This window comes from Grampus griseus (genome assembly GCF_964374135.1).
Source record: "Grampus griseus genome assembly, chromosome: 9".
Lineage (NCBI taxonomy): Eukaryota > Metazoa > Chordata > Mammalia > Artiodactyla > Delphinidae > Grampus > Grampus griseus.
This window is the reverse complement of record NC_139003.1, coordinates 46,104,885-46,129,564: the sequence shown is the minus strand read 5'-3', so window position 1 is coordinate 46,129,564 and position 24,680 is coordinate 46,104,885. Positions and strand designations below refer to the sequence as shown.

General features: G+C 41.3%; 1 protein-coding gene across 1 annotated transcript in view; it reads left to right on the top strand.

The window, feature by feature from the left end:
* Positions 1 to 24,680, top strand: part of PLEKHA8 (pleckstrin homology domain containing A8) — a 71,997-nt gene that overhangs the window by 22,555 nt on the left and 24,762 nt on the right. Inside the window, exons 2-7 of the mRNA XM_082661956.1 lie at positions 14,913 to 15,029; positions 16,051 to 16,206; positions 17,924 to 18,048; positions 21,178 to 21,336; positions 22,370 to 22,410; positions 24,237 to 24,394. Coding sequence (XP_082518082.1) covers positions 14,913 to 15,029; positions 16,051 to 16,206; positions 17,924 to 18,048; positions 21,178 to 21,336; positions 22,370 to 22,410; positions 24,237 to 24,394 — 756 coding nt within the window. The remainder of the gene's footprint in view (positions 1 to 14,912; positions 15,030 to 16,050; positions 16,207 to 17,923; positions 18,049 to 21,177; positions 21,337 to 22,369; positions 22,411 to 24,236; positions 24,395 to 24,680) is intronic.

Sequence of the window (24,680 nt, the reverse complement as noted above, 5' to 3'; positions counted from 1 at the left end):
TCCAAATATAAGTGCATTTTTTAAAGAAAATTGTGCTTATTGAAAAAATACATACTGTTCAACAGTATGTAAATGACTTGCAAACAATCGCTGTCAATTAAGTATAAAAAGACATTTGCACTACGTGAGAAAAAAGCAAGCTGTTAACAGTTTCAGAATAATGATCTTCAAATCTTTAATTTCTTTGAATAATGTTTTGTAGTTATCAGAGTATAAGTTTTACACTTCTTTTATTAAGTTTATTCCTGTTATGTTCTTTTTGATATTGTAAATGAAATTATTTTCTTTTTAAAATTGTATTTATTTTGGGCTGTGTTGGGTCTTCATTGCTGTGCGTGGGCTTTCTCTAGTTTTGCAGAGCAGGGGCTACTCTTCATTGTAGTGTGTGGGCTTCTTATTGTGGTGGCTTCTATTGTTGTGGAGCACGGGCTCTAGGCACGCAGGCTTCAGTAATTGTGGCTTGCAGGCTCAATAGTTGTGGCTCGCTGGCTCTAGAGCACAGGCTCAGTAGTTGTGGCGCATGGGCTTAGTTGCTCCACGGCATGTGGGATCTTCCCAGACCAGGGATCAAACCCGTGTCCCCTGCATTGGCAGGCGGATTCTTAACCACTGTGCCACACGGGAAGTCCTGAAATTATATTCTTAATTTCATTTTCAGATTGTTCATTGCAACAATATAGAAGTACAATTGATATGTGTATATTGGTCTTTTTTTCTCCCCAATATCTTTATTACAGTATAATTGCTCTACAATGGTGCGTTAGCTTCTGCTGTATAACAAAGTGAATCAGCCATACATATACACGTATCCCCGTATCCCCTCCCTCTTGCGTCTCCCTCCCAGCCTCCCCATCCCAGCCCTCTAGGTGGTCACAAAGCACTGAGCTGATCTCCCTGTGCTAAGCAGCTGCTTCCCACCAGCCATCCATTCTACATTTGGTAATATATATGTCCATGCCACTCTCTCACCTCGTCCCAGCCCACACTTCCACCTCCCCATGTCCTCAAGTCCACTCTCCACGTTTGCGCGTTTATTCCTGTCCTGCCCCTAGGTTTTTCAGACTATTTTTTTTAGATTCCATATATATGTGTTAGCATACAGTATTTGTTTTTCTCTTTCTGACTTACTTCACTCTGTATGACAGACTCTAGGTCCATCCACCTCACTACAAATAACTCAATTTCGTTTCTTTTTATGACTCAGTAATATTGCATTGTATATATGTGCCATTCTTTATCCATTCATCTGTCAGTGGACACTTAGGTTGCTTCCATGTCCTGGCTATTGTAAATAGTGCTGCAATGAACATTGTGGGACATGACTCTTTGAATTATGGTTTTCTCAGGGTATATGCCCAGTAGTGGGATTGGTGGGTCATATGGTAGTTCTATTTTTAGTTTTTTAAGGAACCTCCATACTGTTCTCCATAGTGGCTGTGTCAATTTACATTCCCAACAACAGTGCAAGAGGTTTCCCTTTTCTCCACACCCTCTCCAGCATTTATTCTTTGTAGACTTTTTGATGATGGCCATTCTGACTGGTGTGAAGTGATACATCATTGCAGTTTTGATTTGCATTTCTCTAATGATTAGTGATGTTGAGCATCCTTTCATGTGTTTGCTGGCACTCTGTATATCTTCTTTGGAGAAATGTCTATTTAGGTCTTCTGACCATTTTTGGTTTGGGTAGTTTGTTTTTTTGATATTGAGCTGCATGAGCTGCTTGAATATTTGGAGATTAATCCTTTGTCACTTGCTTCATTTGCAAATATTTTCTCCCATTTTGAGGGTTGTCTTTTCGTCTTGTTTATGGTTTCCTTTGCTGTGCAAAACCTTTTAAGTTTCATTAGGCCCAATTTATTTATTTTTGCTTTTATTTCCCTTTCTCTAGGAGGTGGGTCAAAAAGGATCTTGCTGTGATTTATGTCATAGAGTGTTCTGCCTATGTTTTCCTCTAAGAGTTTGATAGTGTCTGGCCTTACATTTAGGTCTTTAATCCATTTTGAGTTTATTTTTGTGTATGGTGTTAGGGAGTGTTCTAATTTCATTCTTTTACATGTAGCTGTCCAGTTTTCCCAGCACCACTTATTGAAGAGGCTGTCTTTTCTCCATTGTATATTCTTGCCTCTTTTATCAAAGATAAGGTGACTATATGTGTCTGGGTTTACCTCTGTGCTTTCTATCCTGTTCCATTGATCTATATTTCTGTTTTTGTGCCAGTACCATATTGTCTGATTACTGTAACTTTGTAATATAGTCCGAAGTCAGGGAGCCTGATTCCTCCAGCTCCGTTTTTCTTTCTCAATATTGCTTTGGCTATTCGGGCTCTTTTGCATTTCCATACAAATTGTGAAATTTTTTGTTCTAGTTCTGTGAAAAATGCCAGTGGTAGTTTGATAGGGATTGCATTGAATCTTAGATTGCTTTGGGTAGTATAGTCATTCTCACAATGTTGATTCTTCCAATCCAAGAACATGGTATATCTCTCCATCTGTTTGTATCATCTTTAATTTCTTTCATCAGTGTCTTATAGTTTTCCGCATACAGATCTTTTGTCTCCTTAGGTAGGTTTATTCCTAGGTATTTAATTCCTTTTGTTGCAGTGGTAAAAGAGAGTGTTTCTTTAATTTCTGTTTCAGATTTTTCATCATTAGTGTATAGGAATGCAAGAGATTTCTGTGCATTAATTGTGTATCCCGCTACTTTACCAAATTCATTGTTTAGCTCTAGTAATTTTCTGGTAGCATCTTTAGGATTCTGTACGTATAGTATCATGTCATCTGCAAACAGTGACAGTTTTACTTCTTCTTTTCTGATTTGGATTCCTTTTATTTCTTTTTATTCTCTGATTGCTGTGGCTAAGACTTCCAAAACTTTATCGAATAATAGTGGTGAAAGTGGGCAACCTTGTCTTGTTCCTGATCTTAGTGGAAATGGTTTCAGTTTTTCACCATTGAGAAGTATGTTGGCTATGGGTTTGTCATATGGCCTTTATTATGTTGAGGTAAGTTCCCTCTGTTCCTACTATCTAGGTTTTTTATCATACATACGTGTTGAATTTTGTCAAAAGCTTTTTCTGCATCTATTGAGATTATCATATGATTTTTATCCTTCAATTTGTTAATATGGTTTAACACATTGATTGAATTGAATATATTGAAGAATCCTTGTATTCCTGGGATAAACCCCACTTGATCCTTTTAATGTGCTGTTGGATTCTGTTTGCTAGTATTTTGTTGAGGATTTTTGCATGTGTTCATCAGTGATATTGGCCTGTAGTTTTCTTTTTTTGTGACATCTTTGTCTGGTTTTGGTATCAGGGTGATGGTGGCCTTGTAGAATGAGTTTGGGAGTGTTCCTCCCTCTGCTGTATTTTGGAAGTTTGAGAAGGGTAGGTGTTAGCTGTTCTCTAAATGTTTGATAGAATTCGCCTGTGAAGCCATCTGGTCCTGGGCTTTTGTTTGTTGGAAGATTTTTAATCACAGTTTCAATTTCAGTGCTGTGATTGGTCTGTTCCTATTTTCTATTTCTTCCTGGTTCAGTCTCGGAAGGTTGTGCTTTTCTAAGAATTTTTCCATTTCTTCCAGGTTGTCCATTTTATTGGCATGTAGTTGCTTGTAGTAATCTCTCATGATCCTTTGTATTTCTGCAGTGTCAGTTGTTACTTCTCCTTTTTCATTTCTAATTCTATTGAGTCGTCTCCCTTTTTACTTGATGAATCTGGCTAATGGTTTATCAATTTTTTTTATCTTCTTAAAGAACCAGCTTTTAATTTTATTGATCTTTGCTATCATTTCCTTCATTTCTTTTTCATTTATTTCTGATCTGATATTTATGATTGCTTTCCTTCTGCTAACTTTGGATTTCTTTTTTTTTCTTTCTCTAATTGGTTTAGGTGTAAGGTTAGGTTGTTTATTTAAGATGTTTCTTGTTTTTTGAGGTAGGATTGTATTGCTATAAACTTCCCTCTTAGAACTGCTTTTGCTGCAGCCCATAGGTTTTGGGCCATCATGTTCTCATTATCATTTGTTTTTAGGTATTTTTTTATTTCCTCTTTGATTTCTTCAGTGATTTCTTGGTTATTAAGTAATGTATTGTTTAGCCTCCATGTGTTTGTATTTTTTACAGTTTTTTTCCTGTAATTGATGTCTAGTCTCATAGCATTGTGGTCGGAAAAGATACTTGATGTGATTTCGGTTTTCGTAAGTTTACCAAAGCTTGATTTGTGATCCAAGATATGATCTGTCCTGGCAAATGTTCCATGAGCACTTGAGAAGAAAATGTATTCTGTTGTTTTTGGATGGGATGTCCTATAAATATCAGTTAAGTCCATCTTCTTTAATGTGTCATTTAAAGCTTATTTCCTTATTTATTTTCATTTTGGATGATCTGTCCATTGGTGAAAGTGGGCTGTTAAAGTCCCCTTCTATTAGTGTGTTACTGTTGGTTTCCTCTTTAATGGCTGTTAGCATTTGTCCTATATATTGAGGTGCTTCTGTGTTAGGTGCATAAATATTTACAATTCTTATATCTTCTTCTTGGATTGATCCCTTGATCATTATGTAATGTCCTTCTTTGTCTCTTGTAACAGTATTTATTTTAAAGTCTATTTTGTCTGATATAAGAATTTCTACTCCAGCTTTCTTTTGATTTCCATTTGCATGGAATATCTTTTTCCATTCCCTCACTTTCAGTCTGTATGTGTCCCTGGGTCTGAAGTTGGTCTCTTGTAGACAGCATATATACAGGTCTTGTTTTTGTATCCATTCAGCCAGTCTATGTCTTTTGGTTGGAGCATTTAATCCATTTACATTTCAGGTAACTATCGATATGTATGTTCCAATTACCATTTTCTTAATTGTTTTGGGTTTGTTATTGTAGGTCTTTTCCTTGTGTTTCCTGCCTGGAGAAGTTCCTTTAGCATTTGTTGTAAAGCTGGTCTGTGATGCTGAATTCTGTTAGCTTTTGCTTGTCTGTAAAGATATTAATTTCTCCATCAAATCTGAATGAGATCCTTGCTGGGTAGAGTAATCTTGGTTGTAGGTCTTTCCCTTTCATCACTTTAAATATGTCCTGCCACTCCCTTCTGGCTTGCAGAGTTTCTGCTGAACGATCAGCTGTTAACCTTATGGGGATTCCCTTGTATGTTATTTGTTGTTTTTCCCTTGCTGCTTTTAATATTTTTTCTTTGTATTTAATTTTTGATAGTTTGATTAATATGTGTCTTGGCTTGTTTCTCCTTGGATTTATCCTGCATGGGACTCTCTGTGCTTCCTGGACTTGATTAACCAGTTCCTTTCCCATATTAGGGAAATTTTCAACTATAATCTCTTAAAATATTTTCTCAGTACCTTTCTTTTTCTCTTCTTCTTCTGGGACCCCTATAATTCGAATGCTGGTGCATTTAATGTTGTCCCAGAGGTCTCTGAGACTGTCCTCAATTCTTTTTTTTTTTTTTTTTTTTTTTGCGGTACACGGGCCTCTCACTGTTGTGGCCCCTCCCGTTGCGGAGCACAGGCTACGGACGCACAGGCTCAGCAGCCATGGCTCATGCACCTAGCCGCTCCGCAGCATGTGGAATCTTCCTGGACCGGGGCACGAACCCATGTCCCCTGCATCGGCAGGTGGACTCTCAACCACTATGCCACCAGGGAAGCCCCTGTCCTCAATTCTTTTAATTCTTTTTTATTCTGCTCTGCGGTAGTTATTTCCACTATTTTATCTTCCACGTCACTTATCCGTTCTCTGCCTCAGTTATTCTGCTATTGATTCCTTGTAGAGCATTTTAAATTTCAGTTATTGTGTTGTTCATCATTGTTTGTTTGCTCTTTCGTTCTTCTAGGTCCTTGTTAAATGTTTCTTGTATTTTCTCCATTCTATTTCCAAGATTTTGGATCATCTTTACTATCATTACTCTGAATTCTTTTTCAGGTAGACTGCCTATTTCCTCTTCATTTGGTCTGGTGGGTTTTCACCTTGCTCCTTCATCTGCTGTGTATTTCTCTGTCTTCTCATTTTGCTTAACTTACTGTGTTTGGGGTCTCCTTTTCGCAGGCTGCAGGTTCGTAGTTCCCATTGTTTTTGGTGTCTGCCTGCAGTGGGTAAGGTTGGTTCAGTGCATTGTGTAGGCTTCCAGGTGGGTGGGACTTGTGCCTGTGTTCTGGTGGATGAGGCTAGTACTTGTCTTTCTCGTGGGCAGGACCACATCTGGTGGTGTGTTTTTGGGTTTCTGTGAACTTAGTATGATTTTAGGCAGCCTCTCTGCCAATGGGTGGGGTTGTGTTCCTGTCTTGCTAGTTGTTTGGCATGGGGTGTCCTGCAGTGGAGATTGCTGGTCATTGACTGGAGCTGGGTCTTAGTGTTGAGACGGAGGTCTGTGGGTGAGCTTTCGCCGATTGATATTATGAGGGCCCGGGAGGTCTCTGGGGGACCAGTGTCCTGAACTTGGCTCTCCCACCTCAGAGGCTCAGGCCTGACACCCTGCTGTAGCACCAAGACTCTGTCAGCCACATGGCTCAGAAGAAAAGGGAGAAAAAAAAAGAAAAATAAATAAATAAAGTTATTAAAGTCAAAAATTTTTTTAATGATTAAAATTTTAAAAAGTAATTAAAAAAAATAAGAGAGCAGCCAAACCAATAAACAAATCCACCAGTGATAACAAGTGCTAAAAACTATACTAAAAGCAAATGGACAGACAGAACCCTGGGACTAATGGTAAAAGCACATCTATACAGACAGAATCACACAAAGAAGCATGCACATACACACTCACAAAAAGAGAAAAAGAAAAATACATATATAAAAAAGAAAGAGAGAAACCAAATCAATAAACAAATCTACTAATGATGATAGTCTCTAAATACTAAAGTAAGATAAACATAAAGCCAGAAACAAATTAGATGCAGAAAGCAAACCCAAAGTCTACAGCTGCTCCCAAAGTCCACCTCCTCAATTTGGGATGATTCGTTGTCTATTCAGGTATTCCACAGATGCAGGGTACATCAAGTTGATTGTGGAGATTTAATCCACTGCTCCCGAGGCTGCTGGGAGAGATTTCCCTTTCTCTTCTTTGTTCGCACAGCTCCCGGGGTTCAGCTTTGGTTTTGGACACGCCTCTGCGTGTAGGTCTTCTAAGTGTGTCTGTTCTTCCCTCAGACAGCAGGGGGTTAAAGGAGCAGCTGATTAGGGGCCTCTGCCTCACTCAGGGTGGAGGGCAGGGTACGGAATGCGGGGCGACCATGTGGCGGCAGAGGCCAGCGTGACGTTGCACCAACCTGAGACATGCCATGTGTTCTCCCGGAGAAGTTGTACCTGGGTCACAGGACCCTGGCAGTGGTGGGCTGCACAGGCTCCCGGGAACGGAGGTGCGGATAGCGACTTGTGCTTCCACACAGGCTTCTTGGTGGCTGCAGCAGCAGCCTTAGTGTCTCATGCCCGTCTCTGGGGTCCGCACTGATAGACGCGGCTAGCGCCCATCTCTTGAGCTCATTTAGGCGGTGCTCTGAATCCCCTCTCCTCGCGCACCCCGAAACAGTGGTCTCTTTACTCTTAGGCAGTTTGAGACTTTTTCCTGGACTCCCTGCCGGCTAGCTGTGGCACACTAGCCCCCTTCAGGCTGTGTTCACGCAGCCAGCCCCAGTCCTCTCCCTGGTATCCGACCTCCAAAGCCCGAGCCTCAGCTCCCAGCCCCCAGCCACCCCGGCAGGTGAGAAGACAAGACTCTCAGGCTGGTGAGTGCTGGTCGGCACCGATCCTCTGTGCGGGAATCTCTCTGCTTTGCCCTCTGCACCCCTGTTACTGCACTCTCCTCCGTGGCTCCAAAGCCTCCCCCACCCCGCCACCCCTTGTCTCCACCAGTGAGGGGGACTCCTAGTGTGTGGAAAGTTTTCCTCCTTCACAGCTCCCTCGCAGACATGCAGGTCACATGTCTTTTCTTTTGTGTCTATTTTTCCTTTTGCCCTACCCAGGTACATGCAGAGTTTCTTGCCTTTTGGGAGGTCTGAGGTCTTCTGCCAGCGTTCAGTAGGTGTTCTGTAGGAGCTGTTCCAGATGTAGATGTATTTTTGATGTATTTGTGAGGAGGAAGGTGATCTGCACATCTTACTCCTTTGCCATCTTGAAGGTCTTCTGCATGTATTGGTCTTATATCTTGCAACTTTGCTGAACTCATTTATTCTAATAGTTTTTTAAGTGGATTCCTTTTTTTTTTTTTTTTTTTTAATATACAGGAGCATGTCTGTGAAGAGGTAGATTTGCTTCTTCCCTTCCTCTCTGGATGCCTTTTGTAGTCTAATTGCCCTGGCTAGGACCTCCAATACAGTGTTAAATAGAAGTGGTGAAAGCAAGCATCTTTATCTTACTCCTGATCTCAGGGGAAAAACATCCAGTCTTTTGTCATTGGGTGTGATGTTAGCTGTGGGGTTTTTGTAGATGCCTTTATCAGGTTGAAGAAGTTCCCTTCTATACCTAGTTTGTTAAGAGTTTTTATTATGAAAGGGTATTAGATTCTGTCAAATGCTTTTTATACATTTAGTGAGATAATCATGTGATACCTTAGAAATATTAAAGAAAAATCCAACTCAGGGTTGAAGTGAAAAATGGACATCTATTAGTCCATGTAACTAAAAAGTCCAGAGGGTATCTTATCTATAGGTATTACACAGTCTGATCGAAGTGTTCAAAAAATGTCATCTAGATTTGCTTCCTTTCCCTGCCTCCCTCAGATCCTCCCACCCGCTTTCCTTGTATGTGTCGATCATGTTTAGGTCCATGTGATGGCAAAATGACTTCCAGCAGCTCCAGGTAAACATCTTTGAGACCAAAGAAAAAAGAGAGACAGTCTCCATTTCTCTCCACCTTTCGCCAGTCCCAGCAAAAGTCCCAGAATTATTTCTGGTTGGGTCCCTTGCCTGTCTTGGAACATATCATTGAGGAAAGGGGATGTGAAGCTCCATTTAAGCCTGAATCATAGGCCCACCCTGGGGCTAGTCAGCCCAACCCAAACTACATGGATAGAGTGTGCAGAAGGAGGTTTTCAGGAACAGAAATGTGGGAGGTGGATGCTGGGTTGCCAAAAATAAATGTCCACTGTACCTTCTATAGTGAAATAATCCAAGATAATACAAAATATGTGAAATTGGCATTTAAATACTTTAACCCCCTAGCCCATCCCTGGCAGCAGTAGCTTATATGAGCTAAAACTTTTCCCTGCTCATGGAAGTTTCTTGTCTAATCTTCTAAGCAGGGAGTTTGGCTGACACCACTTTCCATGTCTAGTAAGGGATGGCAAAAAAAAGGGAGTAGGGTTGGACAGGAAGATAGTCTGATGGTAATTGAATGGATCAGGGACTGGTATAGACCCCCAGTTTTCATCTGCTCTTTGGTTACCTTGAATATTTTATCATTTTCAAGTGTATTAGGGTTCTCCAGAGAAACAGAACCATATATATACATATGAGGAGATTTATGATAGGAATTGGCTCATGCAGTTACGGAGACTGTGAAGTCCTACAGTCTTTTCTCAGCAAGCTGGAGAACCAGGAAGGCTGATAACACAATTCAGTCTGAGTTTACAGGCCTGAGAATCGAGGGTGGTGGATGGTTCAAGTCCTGGTCTGAGTCTAAAAGCCCAAGAATGAGGAGCATCAGTGTCCAGGGCAGGAGAAGATGGATGTTGCAGCTCAGGCACAGAGAGGAGATTCACCCTTCCTCTGCCTTTCTGTTCTACTCAGGCCCTCATTAGATTGGATGATGTCCACCCGCATTGTTGATGGCAATCTTTACTGTCTGCTGATCCAAATGCTAATATCTCCCAGAGACCCCCTCACAGACACATCCGGAAATAATGGTTTACCAGCTATCTGAGCATCTGGTAGGCCAGTCAAGTTCATACATGAAATTAGCCATCACCCAAACCGAGGTAACAGCAGATTAATTTAAAACAGGAAGTGCATTAATGGCCTCTTCATCATGCATGCCTCTTTTCTCATGCAATTCATGCATCATTCCTGAGCTGTATCTGAGCTTCCCAGGAGTGTACATTGTGAAAGAGCAGTGTGTCTCTACATTACTCTGGACTCTCCATTGCTCTGCCATTAAATCTCAGATAATGGGAATGAGACGTCTGTGGTCTCTTAACATGCCTTCTGAAATTCTAGGAACTTTATGCTTTAAGGAAAAGTTTTTCTTGGTCATAGTTTTTATAGTTACAAACTACAGAATAAAATAATTGAAACTCTTCTAGTGTCATTATAACTTTTCCTAGGTAAATACAGAACCTATTACAGAGAAGGTATTATTTCAGTTACTATTATCATTTACAAGCTACTTTTAAAATATATTGCAGCTGTGCTGTGTGTGTGTGTGTGTGTGTGTGTGTGTGTGTTTGGGTTATTTAACATTTTTCAGATTCCTGTAAGATAAACCTAGTTTGTACCACATTTTTTTCAATTTTTAGGCATTTTTTTTCACATTCCAACAGCTCTGAAGTCATGAAGCATCTGAGAATGAGTATCATGTCATTGCTTAATGGGCAGGTTATTTTTTGGTTTTTTTTTAGTTGAAGTATAATTGATTTACAATGTGTTAGTTTCTGGTATACAGCAAAGTGACTTAGTTATATATATATATTTTTTCTTTTTCATATTCTTTTCCATTATAGGTTGTTAGAAGAGATATTGAATACAATTCCCTGTGCTATACATTAGGACCTTGTTGTTTATCTATTTTCTTTTTTTTTTTTTTTTTTTTTGCGGTACGCGGGCCTCTCACTGCTGTGGCCTCTCCCGTTGTGGAGCACAGGCTCCGGACGCGCAGGCTCAGCGGCCATGGCTCACGGGCCCAGCCGCTCCGCGGCATGTGGGATCCTCCCAGACCGGGGCACGAACCCGTGTCCCCTGCATCGGCAGGCGGACTCTCAACCACTGCACCACCAGGGAAGCCCTATCTATTTTCTATACGGTAATTTGCATCTGCTAATCCCAAACTCCTAATTTATCCCTCCCCCTTTGATAACCCTTTGATAACCATAAGTTTGTTTTCTATGTCTATTACTGTTTTGTAAGTTCATTCGTATCTTATTTTAGATTTCACACATAAGTGATATCATATGATATTTGTCTTTCTCTGTCTGATTTACTTCACTTAGTATGATAATCTCTAGGTCCATCCGTGTAGCTGTAAATGGAATTTTTTCATTCTTTTTTATGGCTGAGTATTCCTTTGTGTGTGTGTGTGTGTGTGTGTGTGTGTGTGTGTGTGTGTGTGTGTACACACACCACATCTTCTTTATCCATTCATCAGTCGATGGACATTTAGGTTGCTTCCATGTCTTGGCTATTGTAAATAGTGCTGCTGTGAACATAGGGGTGCATGTAGCTTTTTGAATTAGAGTCTTTTCCAGATATATGCCCAGGAGTGGGATTGCTGGATCATACAGTAACTCTGTTTTTAGTTTTTTAAGAAACCCCCATACTGTTTTCCATAGTGGCTGCACCAATTTACATTCCCACCATCAGTGTAGCAGGGTTCCCTTTTCTCCACACCCTCTCCAGCATTTATTATTTGTAGACTTTTTAATGATGGCCATTCTGACTGGTGTGAGGTGACACCTCATGGTAGTTTTGATTTGCATTTCTCTCATAATTAGTGATATTGAGCATCTTTTCATGTGCCTATTGGTCATCTGTATGTCGTCTTTGGAGAAATGACTGTTTAGGTCTTCTGCCCATTTTTTGATTGGGTTGTTTGTTTTTTGTTATTGAGTTGTATGAGCTATTTGTGTATTTTGGAAATTAAGCCTTGTCGGTCACATCACATGCAAATATTTTAGTTTATCTTCAAATTAATGGTATGTGATGGTTAATTTTTTGTGTCAACTTGCCTGGGCCATGGGGTGCCCAGACATTTGACCTAACATCATTCTGGGTGTGTCTGAGGGTGTTTCTGGATGAGATTAACATTTGAACTGATAGACTGAGTAAAGTAAATCGCTTTCCCTAGTGTGAGTGGATCTCATCCAGTCAGTCGGAGACCTAAGTAGAACAAAAAGGCTGAGTAAGGGGTAGCTCCTCCTGCTTGATTGTTGAGCTGGGATATCGATCTTTTCCGGTTTTCTCAGTCTCAGTGAAACACTGGCTCTTCTTGGGTCTCAAGCCTGATGACTTTTGGACTGGAATTACAAATTGGCTCTCCTGATTCTCTAGCTTGCTGACTGCAGATCTTGGAATTTTGCAGCCTCTATAATTGCGTGAGAAAATTCCTTATAATAAATTATATATAGATATACATACATATTATTGGTTCTGTTTCTTTGGAGAACCAAGACTAATACAGATGGGGTCCTAAATTATAAAATATGATGATTGAGGGTATGCTGAACTCCCTCTACTTGAGAGTCATAGTGGATTTGGAGAGTGTTCACACCAAACATAATCATGGGAGTTGAGCTGTAAGGGAGAAGATGCTACTGTTCTATACCAGGATAGCTTTCTAGCAATGGGGAGTCAAGGTTTGGGGGTTGTTATGCCAGGAGGGACAGTGTTAGAAAGACATAGTTTTCTTCCCAACTCTGTTGTGTACTTCCTGTGTGACTTTAGATAGGTCACTTAATCTACCTGGGATTGGTTTCCTTCTCTGTAAAATGAGCTGGTTGGACTAGGTGATTTCAAAGGCCTTTCCGTTTCTCAGATTCTTAGGAATTGATTCTTCTGTTTCAGTGAGGGGAGATGGCATAAGGTATAAATAATGACTCTCTTGCAAAGGGCTAAAATATCACTAATAATATCTGACTCCAGGAGTGTTGATTAGCTACTCAACAAGACAATCTGATGATCAGTTTGATTTCCTGGATTGTAATGTTTGTGCCAAGAATAGTAGCCCTCGGGTTTGTGTTTCCGTAAAATTTGAAGCCAAGGTCAGGAAGCATCACCTTCTGAAATAAAATGTTCAAGTTCACCCCAAGAGGTTTTCTAGCCAGTAATCAACTTGTGGGGGTGTTGAGATAAGGCCGTGGGGCTCCTGATGTCCAGTAAAGGGTCTAGGTTCATCGTTGGGAAGGAAGTCCCCAGTATAAGATGGAATAAGAGGAACATAAGCCATAGTTGTAGAATACATTACTCATCTTTGATTGAGAAGGCTTATAGGGAAGGGTATTTCAGTGACTGGTATGAGGGTGGATATTGAGAATTGGTCTTTATCCAGTTTTGTTTAAGGAAGTGAGAGATGTGGTACCTGAGCAGGCCTGAGTGTTCTGGTTCCTAGAAAGCAGACCCTGATGAAATAAATGATGAGTGAAACATCTCGCTTGCCACCTAACTCCTGTGCCTGAGCTTAGATTTAGTGCTGACCATTCAGCCTCCTGATTAAAAATGTAAGTTTCCCCGAACTATGATCTTAGGCTATGGGTGCTCCAGGCAGCGTACTAATCTTCTGTTATAACGTAATAAATTGATGCTGTTACCAGAAGGGGAACCCCTTCCAGGGCCCAAGAGTGGGCTCTTGTCTAACACCCGGGAATGAATTGTCCGAGGAGACACACATGCTGACAAAGCAAAAGACTTTATTGGGAAGGGGCCCCCTGGGGGGAGAGCAGCGGGCAAAGGAAACCCAGGAGAACTGCTCTGCCACGTAGCTCACATCTCAGGTTTTATAGTAATGGGGTTAGCTTGCCGGGTTGTCTCTGGCCAGTCATCTTGCTTGTGCCCATATTTGGTCCAATTCCTGGTGACGCACGCATCTCTCAGTCAAGGTGGTTTCCAGCGTCAGGGTTTCTGGGACATCGGCAGGACATATTATGGCTGGCATCTCCTCCCTCCTTTTGGCCCCTCCCGATTTCTGCCAGCTGGTGGTAGCTGGTCAGTTCCGTGTTTCTTATTGAGACCTCCTGTTGTGAGATAACTCATGCAAGCAGTTATTATTCTGCCTGGCCAGGGTGGGCGGTTTCAGTTAGTGGTTCCCTAAAAATACTACTGTGACATCAGTTGGTGACTTACGTATTTAGCTGGTGTGGATCAATTCCCAAGGGCCCATCAGGTATGTACCTGAGCCAGCCCTTGGGGCTCTGCGCAAAGCGCCTACCAGCCTTCGCTCCAGCTGTCTCAGCTGTAGAAGAGTCTAGTGAGAAAATGTATCCTTAAAAGCCTATGGCATTTCAGAGAAGGAAAAAATACATCTGATGAGGAGACTGACAAGGCTTATGCAGAGGTAGTCAGGGATGACATTTTAGGAAGATCCAGTTTGAGCAAAAGCCCTGAGGCAGGCACACAGCAAGTAAGTTTGGTTTGACTAGAACATAGGTTGTGTAAGAGGACTAGATAAGACGTGTGTTTCCACTGAATATGGTTCGTCCCCTGAAATACTGTGAAGTAAAAGTAGTTAAGCCCTTGAATGTTTTAAGATTATTCCATTTCAGTGGATCAATACCAAATAGTAAGTTTAAAGTTATCTTTCCTTAGGGAACATATGACCCTAGGCAGGCTTATTAGACAGCACTACGTATGATGTTGAAAGGGCAGCATAATCTTTTATCTCATTTCTAGGTTTGAAATAATTTTCCTTAACCAGAGGGGAGGAGAGCAAGTATGTTAACAATAATCTTTGGAAAATAATAATCTTTTATCTTAGAAAAAGTAAAAATCAAAGATTACTAGTACTGTATTAGGGGGAAAAAGGAATAAAAATCATAAGTAATCCCATTACCTAGAGAATCATCACCATATTTATTGCTGATCCTTCCAGACTTCTATGCAAAAATGAGATCAAACATACAGATCTTTTCTAACTTATTTCTTTCCCTTAGAATTTTCCCCCAGAATGTAAGTTCCTTGGAGCTAGAATCCAGCATCCTTTGTTAGGTCCTATTCCTATGTCCTGGGAAGCAGTCATTGAGACCATGCTCTTGCTTCTGTTTTCAGGTTGGCAGCCTCGGTGGTTCCTTCTCTGTGGGGGAATATTATCTTATTATGATTCTCCTGAAGATGCTTGGAAAGGTTGCAAAGGGAGCATTCAGATGGCGGTGTGTGAAATTCAAGGTGAGAAGCCAAGACACTTGCAGGTTTTATTTTTCTTTCTGTTTCTCCCCCAAAATAAAAAAAACCACTGGCTTCTGTGTGCCTTTCTTTGCTGCTCCCATAGTATAAAGATATATAATGTTACGTCCCCCAGAAAAAGTCTTACAAGTAAGACCTAAAACTGCAGCGAGTTTTTACAAGGAGCTTGGTTTAGAGGTAGTCAGAATAAATGAGAGCAATGTGCTTAGTAACCACACATGTAGTGCTCATTCCTTGGTCACCTGCTCACCTCGGGCTTGTGGCAGTTTGCTAAGCTTATTTGTCTTTTTATTGCAACATCAAACACTTCTGTGTTTAAATCACGACGCATACACACCTTCTCACCACCACCACCATGCTCAAAACTAAACAAGCAAACACCTGACAGACCTACAAATAGCCTTTTCTTCTTGGTTTTGAGAATCTTGAGACATGCTGAGAGGATGTGGCTCAGAAACCGACTAGAAGGGAATTTGGGGCATGGGGCTTGGGGGGTGAAGGAGAGTGTGGCTTGCTTGTTTCTTCTCCTAAAGTGTTCTAAGGGAATTCTCACATTTTTGATAAGACTCGTGAAGGAAAGTAGAAAGGAAAACTATTGTGTTCTTGATTGCTTTTCAATAACCCAAGGAGATAAAGAGCACATCCTTACTTGTTTGCATCAAGCCTTTTTGGCCGCAGAGCAGCATACTTTACACACACACACACCAGAAGAGAGATTTTTCCTCTCTCCTCTTATAAATGATCCTAAGGAGATTTAAGTGATTCTTTTTTAGGCCAAAGTCCTGGTGAGACCTTGGAGCCAATTGCAGAGTTTTCCCTCTCCATTAGCAGAGACCTCTAGGAAGAGATAAATAAACCAGGAGAAGTAGTAAGGGCTGACATCCTCTCTTGGAAGAAGCTCTCAGTGACTGGCACGCCAGTTAAGCTCAAGAATTTGGGTGGAGTGGAGGCTACCCAGATAGGGCTTTTCTGGGTTTCTGACCTCTCTATGTCTTGCTCCCAGTTCATTCTGTAGATAACACACGCATGGACCTGATAATCCCTGGGGAACAATATTTCTACCTGAAGGCCAGAAGTGTGGCTGAGAGACAACGGTGGCTGGTAGCCTTGGGGTCAGCCAAGGCTTGCCTGACAGACAGTAGGACCCAGAAAGAAAAAGGCAAGTATTGATTGTCCTCTGGACTGGGAACCCTGGGAATCACCTAGTGGCATCTCTGGGTTCCCATATTTGTTATCTTGCTTCTGACCACCTAGCCATAGCCAGGTTTTTTTCTTTTTTTTAAAGTAGTTATGTATTCAGTATTTTATTTATTTATTTTTGGCTGTGTTGGGTCTTCGTTTCTGTGTGAGGGCTTTCTCTAGTTGCGGCCACTCTTCATCGCGGTGTGCCGGCCTCTCACTATCGCTGCCTCTCTTGTTGCGGAGCACAGGCTCTGGACGCGCAGGCTCCAGCGGCCATGGCTCACGGGCCTAGTTGCTCCGCGGCATGTGGGATCTTCCCAGACCAGGGCTCGAACCAGTGTCCCCTGCTTTGGCAGGCAGATTCTCAACCACTGCGCCCCCAGGGAAGCCCCCATAGCCAGCTTTTTATATCATGCAAGTGCTGTATATCTCAGTGGACCTTAAACAGTCTATACCTGACTCTTCTTTCTTAGCATGTCATAGTAGAAAGAATGCAGGTTTTAGAGCCAGATACAACTGGGTTCAAATCATGGCTTTGTGACCTTGACATAGGTCACTTAACCTCTCTAATCTTCAGTTTCCTTATATTTTGAAAAGAGGTAATTACCTATCTTAGAAGGATTACCATGAGGTACCTCGTCTGGCACAAAGTTGACTTTTGGTAAAGAGTAGCTGAGCCAGAGAAGCCTTGGATCTGGTATTTCCTGCAGTAACAGCCCGCTTTCCCCGCCCTGTTCCTGGGGTAGATGGATACTTAATTGTCAGGTTGCTGCTGCTTAATGCTCGTTGACTCAACATCATTAGGTCTCCTGAGAACCACGGCATAACTTTCTATTTTGCCTGGGTCACGAGTGCCAGGGCTTACTGCCTGAGCTCTGCCTTCCCAGCCCCCCAGCCTCGAATGTACACCTGAAAAGATTGGTGGGAGAGAGGGGCCTCTGGGAACAAGTGTTTCAGGGGACCTTTCTCATGACACATATGGCAGATGTGCTTAACTCTTCAAGTAGACACAGTAAAATGACCTATTTGTTGGTTGTTTTTCAATGCTAAGTCGAGAGCAAATGCTAGACACTGTCAGCTCTGACTCAGATCAGGTGGTAATGTGCAGCTTTTTCACGGAGAAGCAAGCAGAGGCAGTTACGATTGTAGCCGAGCCCTCTGCGCCAGGATGGCTGGAGTGCCGTGCTAATGAAGGAGCAGCAGGTGTGCAGAGGGTGCCGTTCGCCTTGCCAGGCAGCATGCTGGACCAGTCCTCTGAATTCACAAGCTGTCTTATTAGTGGTAATTGCATGTTACAGAACACTGTTTCCCAGTTTTGAGCACTGGATAGATAGCTGTGACCCCATTTTACAGATAGGAAAACTGTGGCAGAACTGAGACCAAAACCCTGAACCCTTGACTGTTCCCAGTTCTGACACAAGTGGATCAGAGGTATACTGTCTCCTTCTTCCTGTACTGGTGATCATTAAATATGTTGGCTCAAGAAATAATGTAGATTACTTCAGAAGACTAGAAATCTCCTTTTTCTCTTTTTCTTGCTCCCATAACTTCAAATATGTCATATCTGTAACCCATACTATAAACGTCTGACTTTAGGCATAGATTATATTTCACTTATCTGTATAGTATGCTAACTAGTATATCAGTTATTTATTCTGGGAATTAAATTACGTTTTCATCATTTTGTTATTTAGAGTTTGCTGAAAACACTGATAACTTGAAAACTAAAATGTCGGAACTAAGACTCTACTGTGATCTTCTTGTTCAGCAAGTAGATAAAACAAAAGAAGTGACCGCAACTGGTGTGTCCAATTCTGAGGTAAAATACCATTCTTCTTAGCCACGTGACAAGTAGCCCCAGATGTTGCTTACAGGTGCTGCTTATTCTCACATAATCCCTACCTTGGAATTTACTGTTTTTCAGAGAAAAAAAGTGACAGACTTCAACAAAGAGAAGAAGTGTGTGCATTTCAGCATATGGAAGCATATAGTTTTCCTTCCTGGGATGAATTCAGGATTAATTAATTGATAATTTTGGAACTTTTAACTTTAGTACTGATGTACTAAAATATGTGTCTCCCCAGTTTGCATAACTTTCTAAAATATAGCCTTAGCTGTCTGGCAGAGCCATTTCTATACTACGCATGTGGCTCCTAAGGTGACAGCATCATGTCTGTCAGTAATATGTGTCTGTCACCTCTGATGAGACTGTAACAGGATTTTATTTCACTGTAATAGATGTTCTGCTTGAGTAGAGACTAGTGCTTTCAAAGATAGAGACACAGCTTTATTTCTCTCCATCATCAGCAAGGATTGCGATTTTTATCATTTATTAATGAAATTGTTATTTACTCATTCTAAAACATATATTAAAAGATCTATCTGGTGTTAAGCTATGTATTGAATGGTTCACATTAACCAGAGAGGGGTCTCTGCTCTGCTCTCAGAGAAGTTATCTGAAAAACAGTGCCCACAAAATGAAGAATCTGTAGATTATAATTAATGATTTTAAATTACTTTTCTTAGGTAGTGTATCACTATGCTACTAGTAATATATGTGCTCTAAGTTTTTCTAATAAAGGTGGTTTAACTCACTTTCACTCACTTTTTGGGGGTCTCTCTTACTCATTCAGCAACTGCCTATCGTGTACAAGATAATGTGCTGCGGGAGGGAGACGAGAGGGGTACCAAAACACTTCAGTCCTGCTTTTGGGATGTTAGAGACTAGAGCATTGATTCTCAACCCAGAGCAGTTTTGCTCCTCAGGAGACATTGGGCAACGTCTGAGACACTTTTGGTTGTCACTACTGGGGGAGTGCTGTTGGCATCTAAGGGGTAGAGGCCGGACGCTGCTTAATATCTGCAATGGATAGGAGAGCCACTCCCCCTATATCCCCTGCTCCAGTAAGCCAGCCCCAAATGCCAGTGATGCCAAGGTAGAGAAGCCCTGTTCTAGTAGGAAGGGAAAAAATGAACACAGCAATGTTTAATTCTAGGAAGTGTTTATAGTAAGTGACTTGGGAACTTGCTTATGAAACTGTGGTTATGATATTGTGATTTATAATAAGAAATATATGTTTGGTCTTTGTCTAGTTTTTGGCACAGAGCTCCAAAAAATAACCCTTGGAATTTCCAGGTGATAAAAAGTGTCTTTGTTATGTTAATTGGAAAATACTAAGGATAGAGGCTCTGGTTGACTGTAGACCCAAGCAAGTGATTAGAGGGTTGGAACTTTCATTCCTACCCCCTCCCCTCCTGGGAGGGGAGAGGGACTGAAGATTGACTTCAGTCACCCTTGGCCAATGATTTAATCAATCGTGCCCATTTAACGAAGCTTCCATAACCCACAGCATGGGGTTTGGAGAGCTCCCGAGTTGGTGAATATGTGTTGACTGGGGAGAGTGGCATACTCAGGGAGCATGGAAGCGCCAAGCCCCTTCCCACATGCCTTGCCCTATGCATCTCTTCCATCTGGCTGTTCCTGAGTTATATGCTTTTATAATATGCTGGCAGTCTAATAAGTTAAATGTTTCTTTTAGTTCTGTGAGCTGCTCTGGCAAAGTAATTAAACACAAGGAGGGGGTTGTTGGAATCTTCAGTCTAGAGTGGGTCAGTCAGTAGCACAAGTGACACCCTGAACTTGCCATTGGTGTCTGAAGTGGGGGTGGGGAGCAATCTTGTAGGACTGAGCGCTTAACCTGTGAGATCTGACACTATTTCCAGGTAAATTGTGTCAGAATTGTAAGACACCCGGCTGGTGTCCAGGAATTTCTTGGTAGTGTGGAAAAAAACCACACATTGTAATTGGTGTCTGAAAAATAGTGGTTCACGACCAGTAACATCTAGCTTGTTAGAAATACAAAATTGAGGAAAATACAGAGGCTATGGCGAAAGAACAAAATTCAACTGAGTAAAATTTAAAGATCTTATTAGCTTTATTCAGCAATTCATAAATCGGGCAGCGTCCAGTCTAGCAGGTAGAAAGGAGCTGTGAAGAGCTATACCAGGCTAGAGATCTTTATGGACCAAAGTGAGCAGGAACAAGGAAGTTATACTGGGCATTCGCTGAATGGTTAAAGCAGGGTTACTTTTCTTATATGGAGCAAAGGGAAGTCTTAGAGCCAGGTCAGTACACTAACTTGTGCTGAGCAGGCAAGCACTGATTGGTTGACCTAGGCCTGCCTTTTCTGGGTGAGCCCAGCATAGAAACTTGGATAAGTTTTTGGTTTGCTGTTGTGAGACTTAGCATGAGTGACTCCATCTTGGGCCCAATCTGGTAACTCTAATGCCACTAAGATGTGGTTACCAAACTCTCTAGTCAGGGGGTAGCCTCCGTTTCCTGAACAACTTATCAATATCAATATCCAGAGGAAAAACAACCTGAGCAAGTGAAATAACTTGGAGAAAAAAATGATTAGATATTCAGAATAATTCCAGTTGCTGAAACCTCTTAGACTCATCTGTACTGAAAGACTCATCTGTACTGTGATTTGTGGTTTCTAATGCTTCTATTCTAGAACTTCATTTTTACTCAGACAGTGGGAGACATTTTTCCATTGATTCCCCTGGTCTTCAGTCCATGTAATTCTGTTTGGTGTCTGCCACCCCTTAGAGACCGCAAACTCCACAAGGGCTCAGCGCCTAGCACCTGACATACTGCTGTCATATAGTGTTGTTGAGTTGAGAGAAGTCGTTGCCTTCAGTTGGAGTGGTGGGTGAGCATGAAGGGCAGATGGAGGGTTAGGCTTGAGTATGATTAATAGGTAAGTTGGACTTGCTCAGTCTTTTTCTTTTATAACTGATACCCATATTTGTCCAGCAAAATAGACGGGTACACGATTATTGTTATCACCCGTCATTAGCTGGATAAAACCTCTAAGGACATTCCACAACTGGGCTTTTTCCTTTTTGGCAAGGTAAAGGAGTCTTCACCCTGGTTGTTTTGTAGGAGGGAATTGATGTGGGAACTCTGCTGAAATCAACCTGCAATACTTTTCTGAAGACGTTGGAAGAATGCATGCAGATCGCAAACGCAGCCTTCACTTCTGAGCTGCTCTATCGCACTCCCCCAGGATCACCCCAGCTGGCCATGCTCAAGTCCAACAAGGTAACAGACCAGGTCAGCTTGGCTGCAGTAGGGCATGATGAAAAGCTAAGAAAGTGATATACTGAGATAAGTTCTCCATCACCCTTTGGCAACTTGATAAAGACATTTTTGTAGTGGACTTTCTTTTATGTCCACTATTATATATGCCCTTAGTCCCTCGTATCCAGTCAGTTAGTGTTGGCAGTTTTACCACCTGAACATGTCTCTCTCTGATGTAGCTAGTTTCTTGTCTCCAGCCTCCTTGTCCAGGGAGTCTTGTTGAGATTGGTGATAGCCTTCTAACTAGTTGCCTTCAACTCGACTCTTCCAGGCAGCCTACAGTGTTTCTGTTCATGCAGTGTAAATTGGGCCACTTCACCTAAAACTTTTAGTGGCTCCCTCATTGCCTACAGCTTAAAGTCAAAACGTCTTAGCCCCTTCCCACATCACCAACCTCTTTCTTTTTCATAACCTGGCTTGAACGTATTAACTGCTTGTAAGCTCCCCCACTTCTTTGGGCCATTTCCCAGTACCAAGAATGCCCTTCTCACCTGTCTTTCCCTGCTTAGCTCTTATTCATCCTTTAAAATTTAATCTCTCTTTCCCTGAATCCCTTAGTTGGGCTAAGAGTTCCTCCTCTACGCATACCCCTATTTTAGCCTTATTCTATATTGAAAGTACCTTAAGGGCAAGAACCCCATACTGTTTACCTTTATGCTTCCAGTGTTTGATACAATGCTGTATCATAGTTTGGTATTTAATAATATTTAATGAGTGTAATAGTAATTACAGGAAAGCTAACCACCAAGGGTATAAATATGGTAATTAGGCCCTTCAAAAGACCATCTTCCTTTTTCTTAGAAATTTGGGTATCCTTATTTGAGACTGGTTGGGATCAATGACTCCTTTCTTTTGGGAAGACCTAAAATTATTCCTCTTGAGTGGGGCAGTGTGTGTTATGATCATATTTACCACTTTCATATGTGATAAAACTCTAAATATATTCTGTTGGGAGTTTAACATGTGAATTTTCTTTTCTTTGCTTCTTTTAAAGATGAAACATCCTATTGTACCAATTCATAATTCATTGGAAAGGTACAGTAACATTTTTTGTTTTTTCTTCTTTCTAAAAATATAAAAATAAGGATATTGGTATTCCTTGTTTTTTTTTTTTTTAAGAAATTACATGGTGGGCTTCCCTGGTGGTGCAGTGGTTGAGAATCCGCCCGCCAATGCAGGGGACACGGGTTCGAGCCCTAGTCCGGGAAGATCCCACTTGCCGCGGAGCAACTAAGCCCGTGTGCCACAACTACTGAGCCTGTGCTCTAGAGCCCACGCGCCGCATCTACTGAAGCCCACGTGCTCTAGAGCCCGTGCTCCGCAACAAGAGAAGCCACCGCATTGAGAAGCCCATGCACAGCTACAAAGAGTAGCCCCTGCTCACTGCAACTAGAGAAAGCCCATGTGCAGCAACAATGACCCAACACAGCCAAAAATAATAAATAAATTTTAAAAAGAAAAGAAAAGAAATCATGTGGTGGTTTTTCTCATGGTTTGAGATGATACCAGAGGTGACCCTGAAGCACTGCAAATCTTTCATTCAGCACTGACTACTAGGGAAGATGTTTGCATTTCCCCAGGATATGGATCTCACCCACCACAGCTAATAACTTTTCATTTCTCTGTTGTACTGAGTATTGGAACCTCCTCTCTTGTGAAGGAGCCGAGCATTGATTTAAATGTGGTTTTATCAGAAAAGACAGTGCTATTTTGTTTCATTGAAAAATAAAAATCCTAGGTAGCTTTACAGGCTGGAAAAAGAACATAATATCAAAATCTGAACTACTGAAAAAAAGTACACGTTTACACAGTTGTGTTCCTATTATTTAGGGTCTTTATTCAGTTATTATTTCATATAAGCATTCCTGTATTTTGACATTGTCCATGTATTTGTCCTTTCAAGTTGTTATTTAATATTTTCATCTCTTTATATACAGTTGTTTGTTTCTTTAGTACAAGGATTGTTCCCCAATTTGGTTAATAATTTTCTCCTGATCTAAATATTTCTACTAGGAACATCTTTGTAGATTTTTTTTTCTTTTGAGGTATTTCATCAATATACTCCTATATTTTTAATTGCCAAGTTGAAATACGGTATTTTTTTAGAAAAACAAATGCTTTTCCTGGAGTCCACATGTAGCTTGGACCTTTTCCCTTTATTCGTATTAGAAGAAAATGGTTTTGTTCTAATTTGGCTGAGTCTAGTTATTTATAATAAGATGTTATGATTGTCCCTTTAACAGAATCAGTTATTTCACTTGCATGTTAAATAGCCTTTTATGTTACCTTAAAGAGCAACAGATACTCAGGATGTATTGTGTCCTCCTGGGTTTTTTTTTTTTTTTTTTTTTTGTCTTCCTTGACCACAGCTGTGGCTTCTAGACAGTTAACTGCTAGGCAAACAAATGGAAGTGGCCAGTGATTTGAGAGGTGAGGAGAGAGGAAAAAACCTTCCAGGGAGAAGCTGAGGCAAGTGAGAAAAAGTGTTGAATGTGGTACCTGTAGAAAAGCTGATTGAAAACCCAGGTGCTCTCAGTGAATATTTCCTGTTGCTGGTGGGGAGCAGGAAGTTGGAGTCAGCTGAGGGTGCATGAAGAGCCATGAATGGCTCTTTGGTCTCTGAACTTCAGCCTGGAGACAGGCCTGCTCCCAGGACAGGAGGATACCCGCCTTTGAGGCAGGAGGGTGGGGTGACAGATTTGGCTTGATTTAACAGTTCTGTTTTTCAATCAGTGTTAAAAGGAGTTGGTAATTGTGGTTGTGGACCCTTCCCCATCCCTCAGAATAGGATCTATCTGTGCAGTCTATTTGTGACCAAATAATTGGACTTCTTGGCTTTTTTCCTTTTAAAAAAATTTTAGGCAAACAGAGTTAAACAGTTGTGAGAATGGATCTTTACATATGGAAATAAATGATGATGAAGAAATCCTAATGAAAAACAAGAGCTCCTTATGTTTGAAACCTGCAGAGACAGATCGCAGCATATCAAGTGAAGAAAATACAGATGATAATATAACAGGTAAAAACAAAAAAGATGTGAGGCAAACCATTGAATAAAAGGATCATGGGGCTTTGATTCATTATCCATGATGCGACACTTAATAGGGACTGACCTCAAGACAGCGTGCTAGGTAGCTCCCGAGGCAGCTGTTCGTAAGATAACAGAGTTCACTTGAAAACGTTCTGCCATTCCACCTGACCCCCCTATTGAAAAGGCAGAATGAAGAGGAGTTTTCCACTCACTGTTCTTAGCTGTGATGTCCATGGGCTTCAGTGAGCTGTAGCTGTCTGTGCTGACTTTTTAG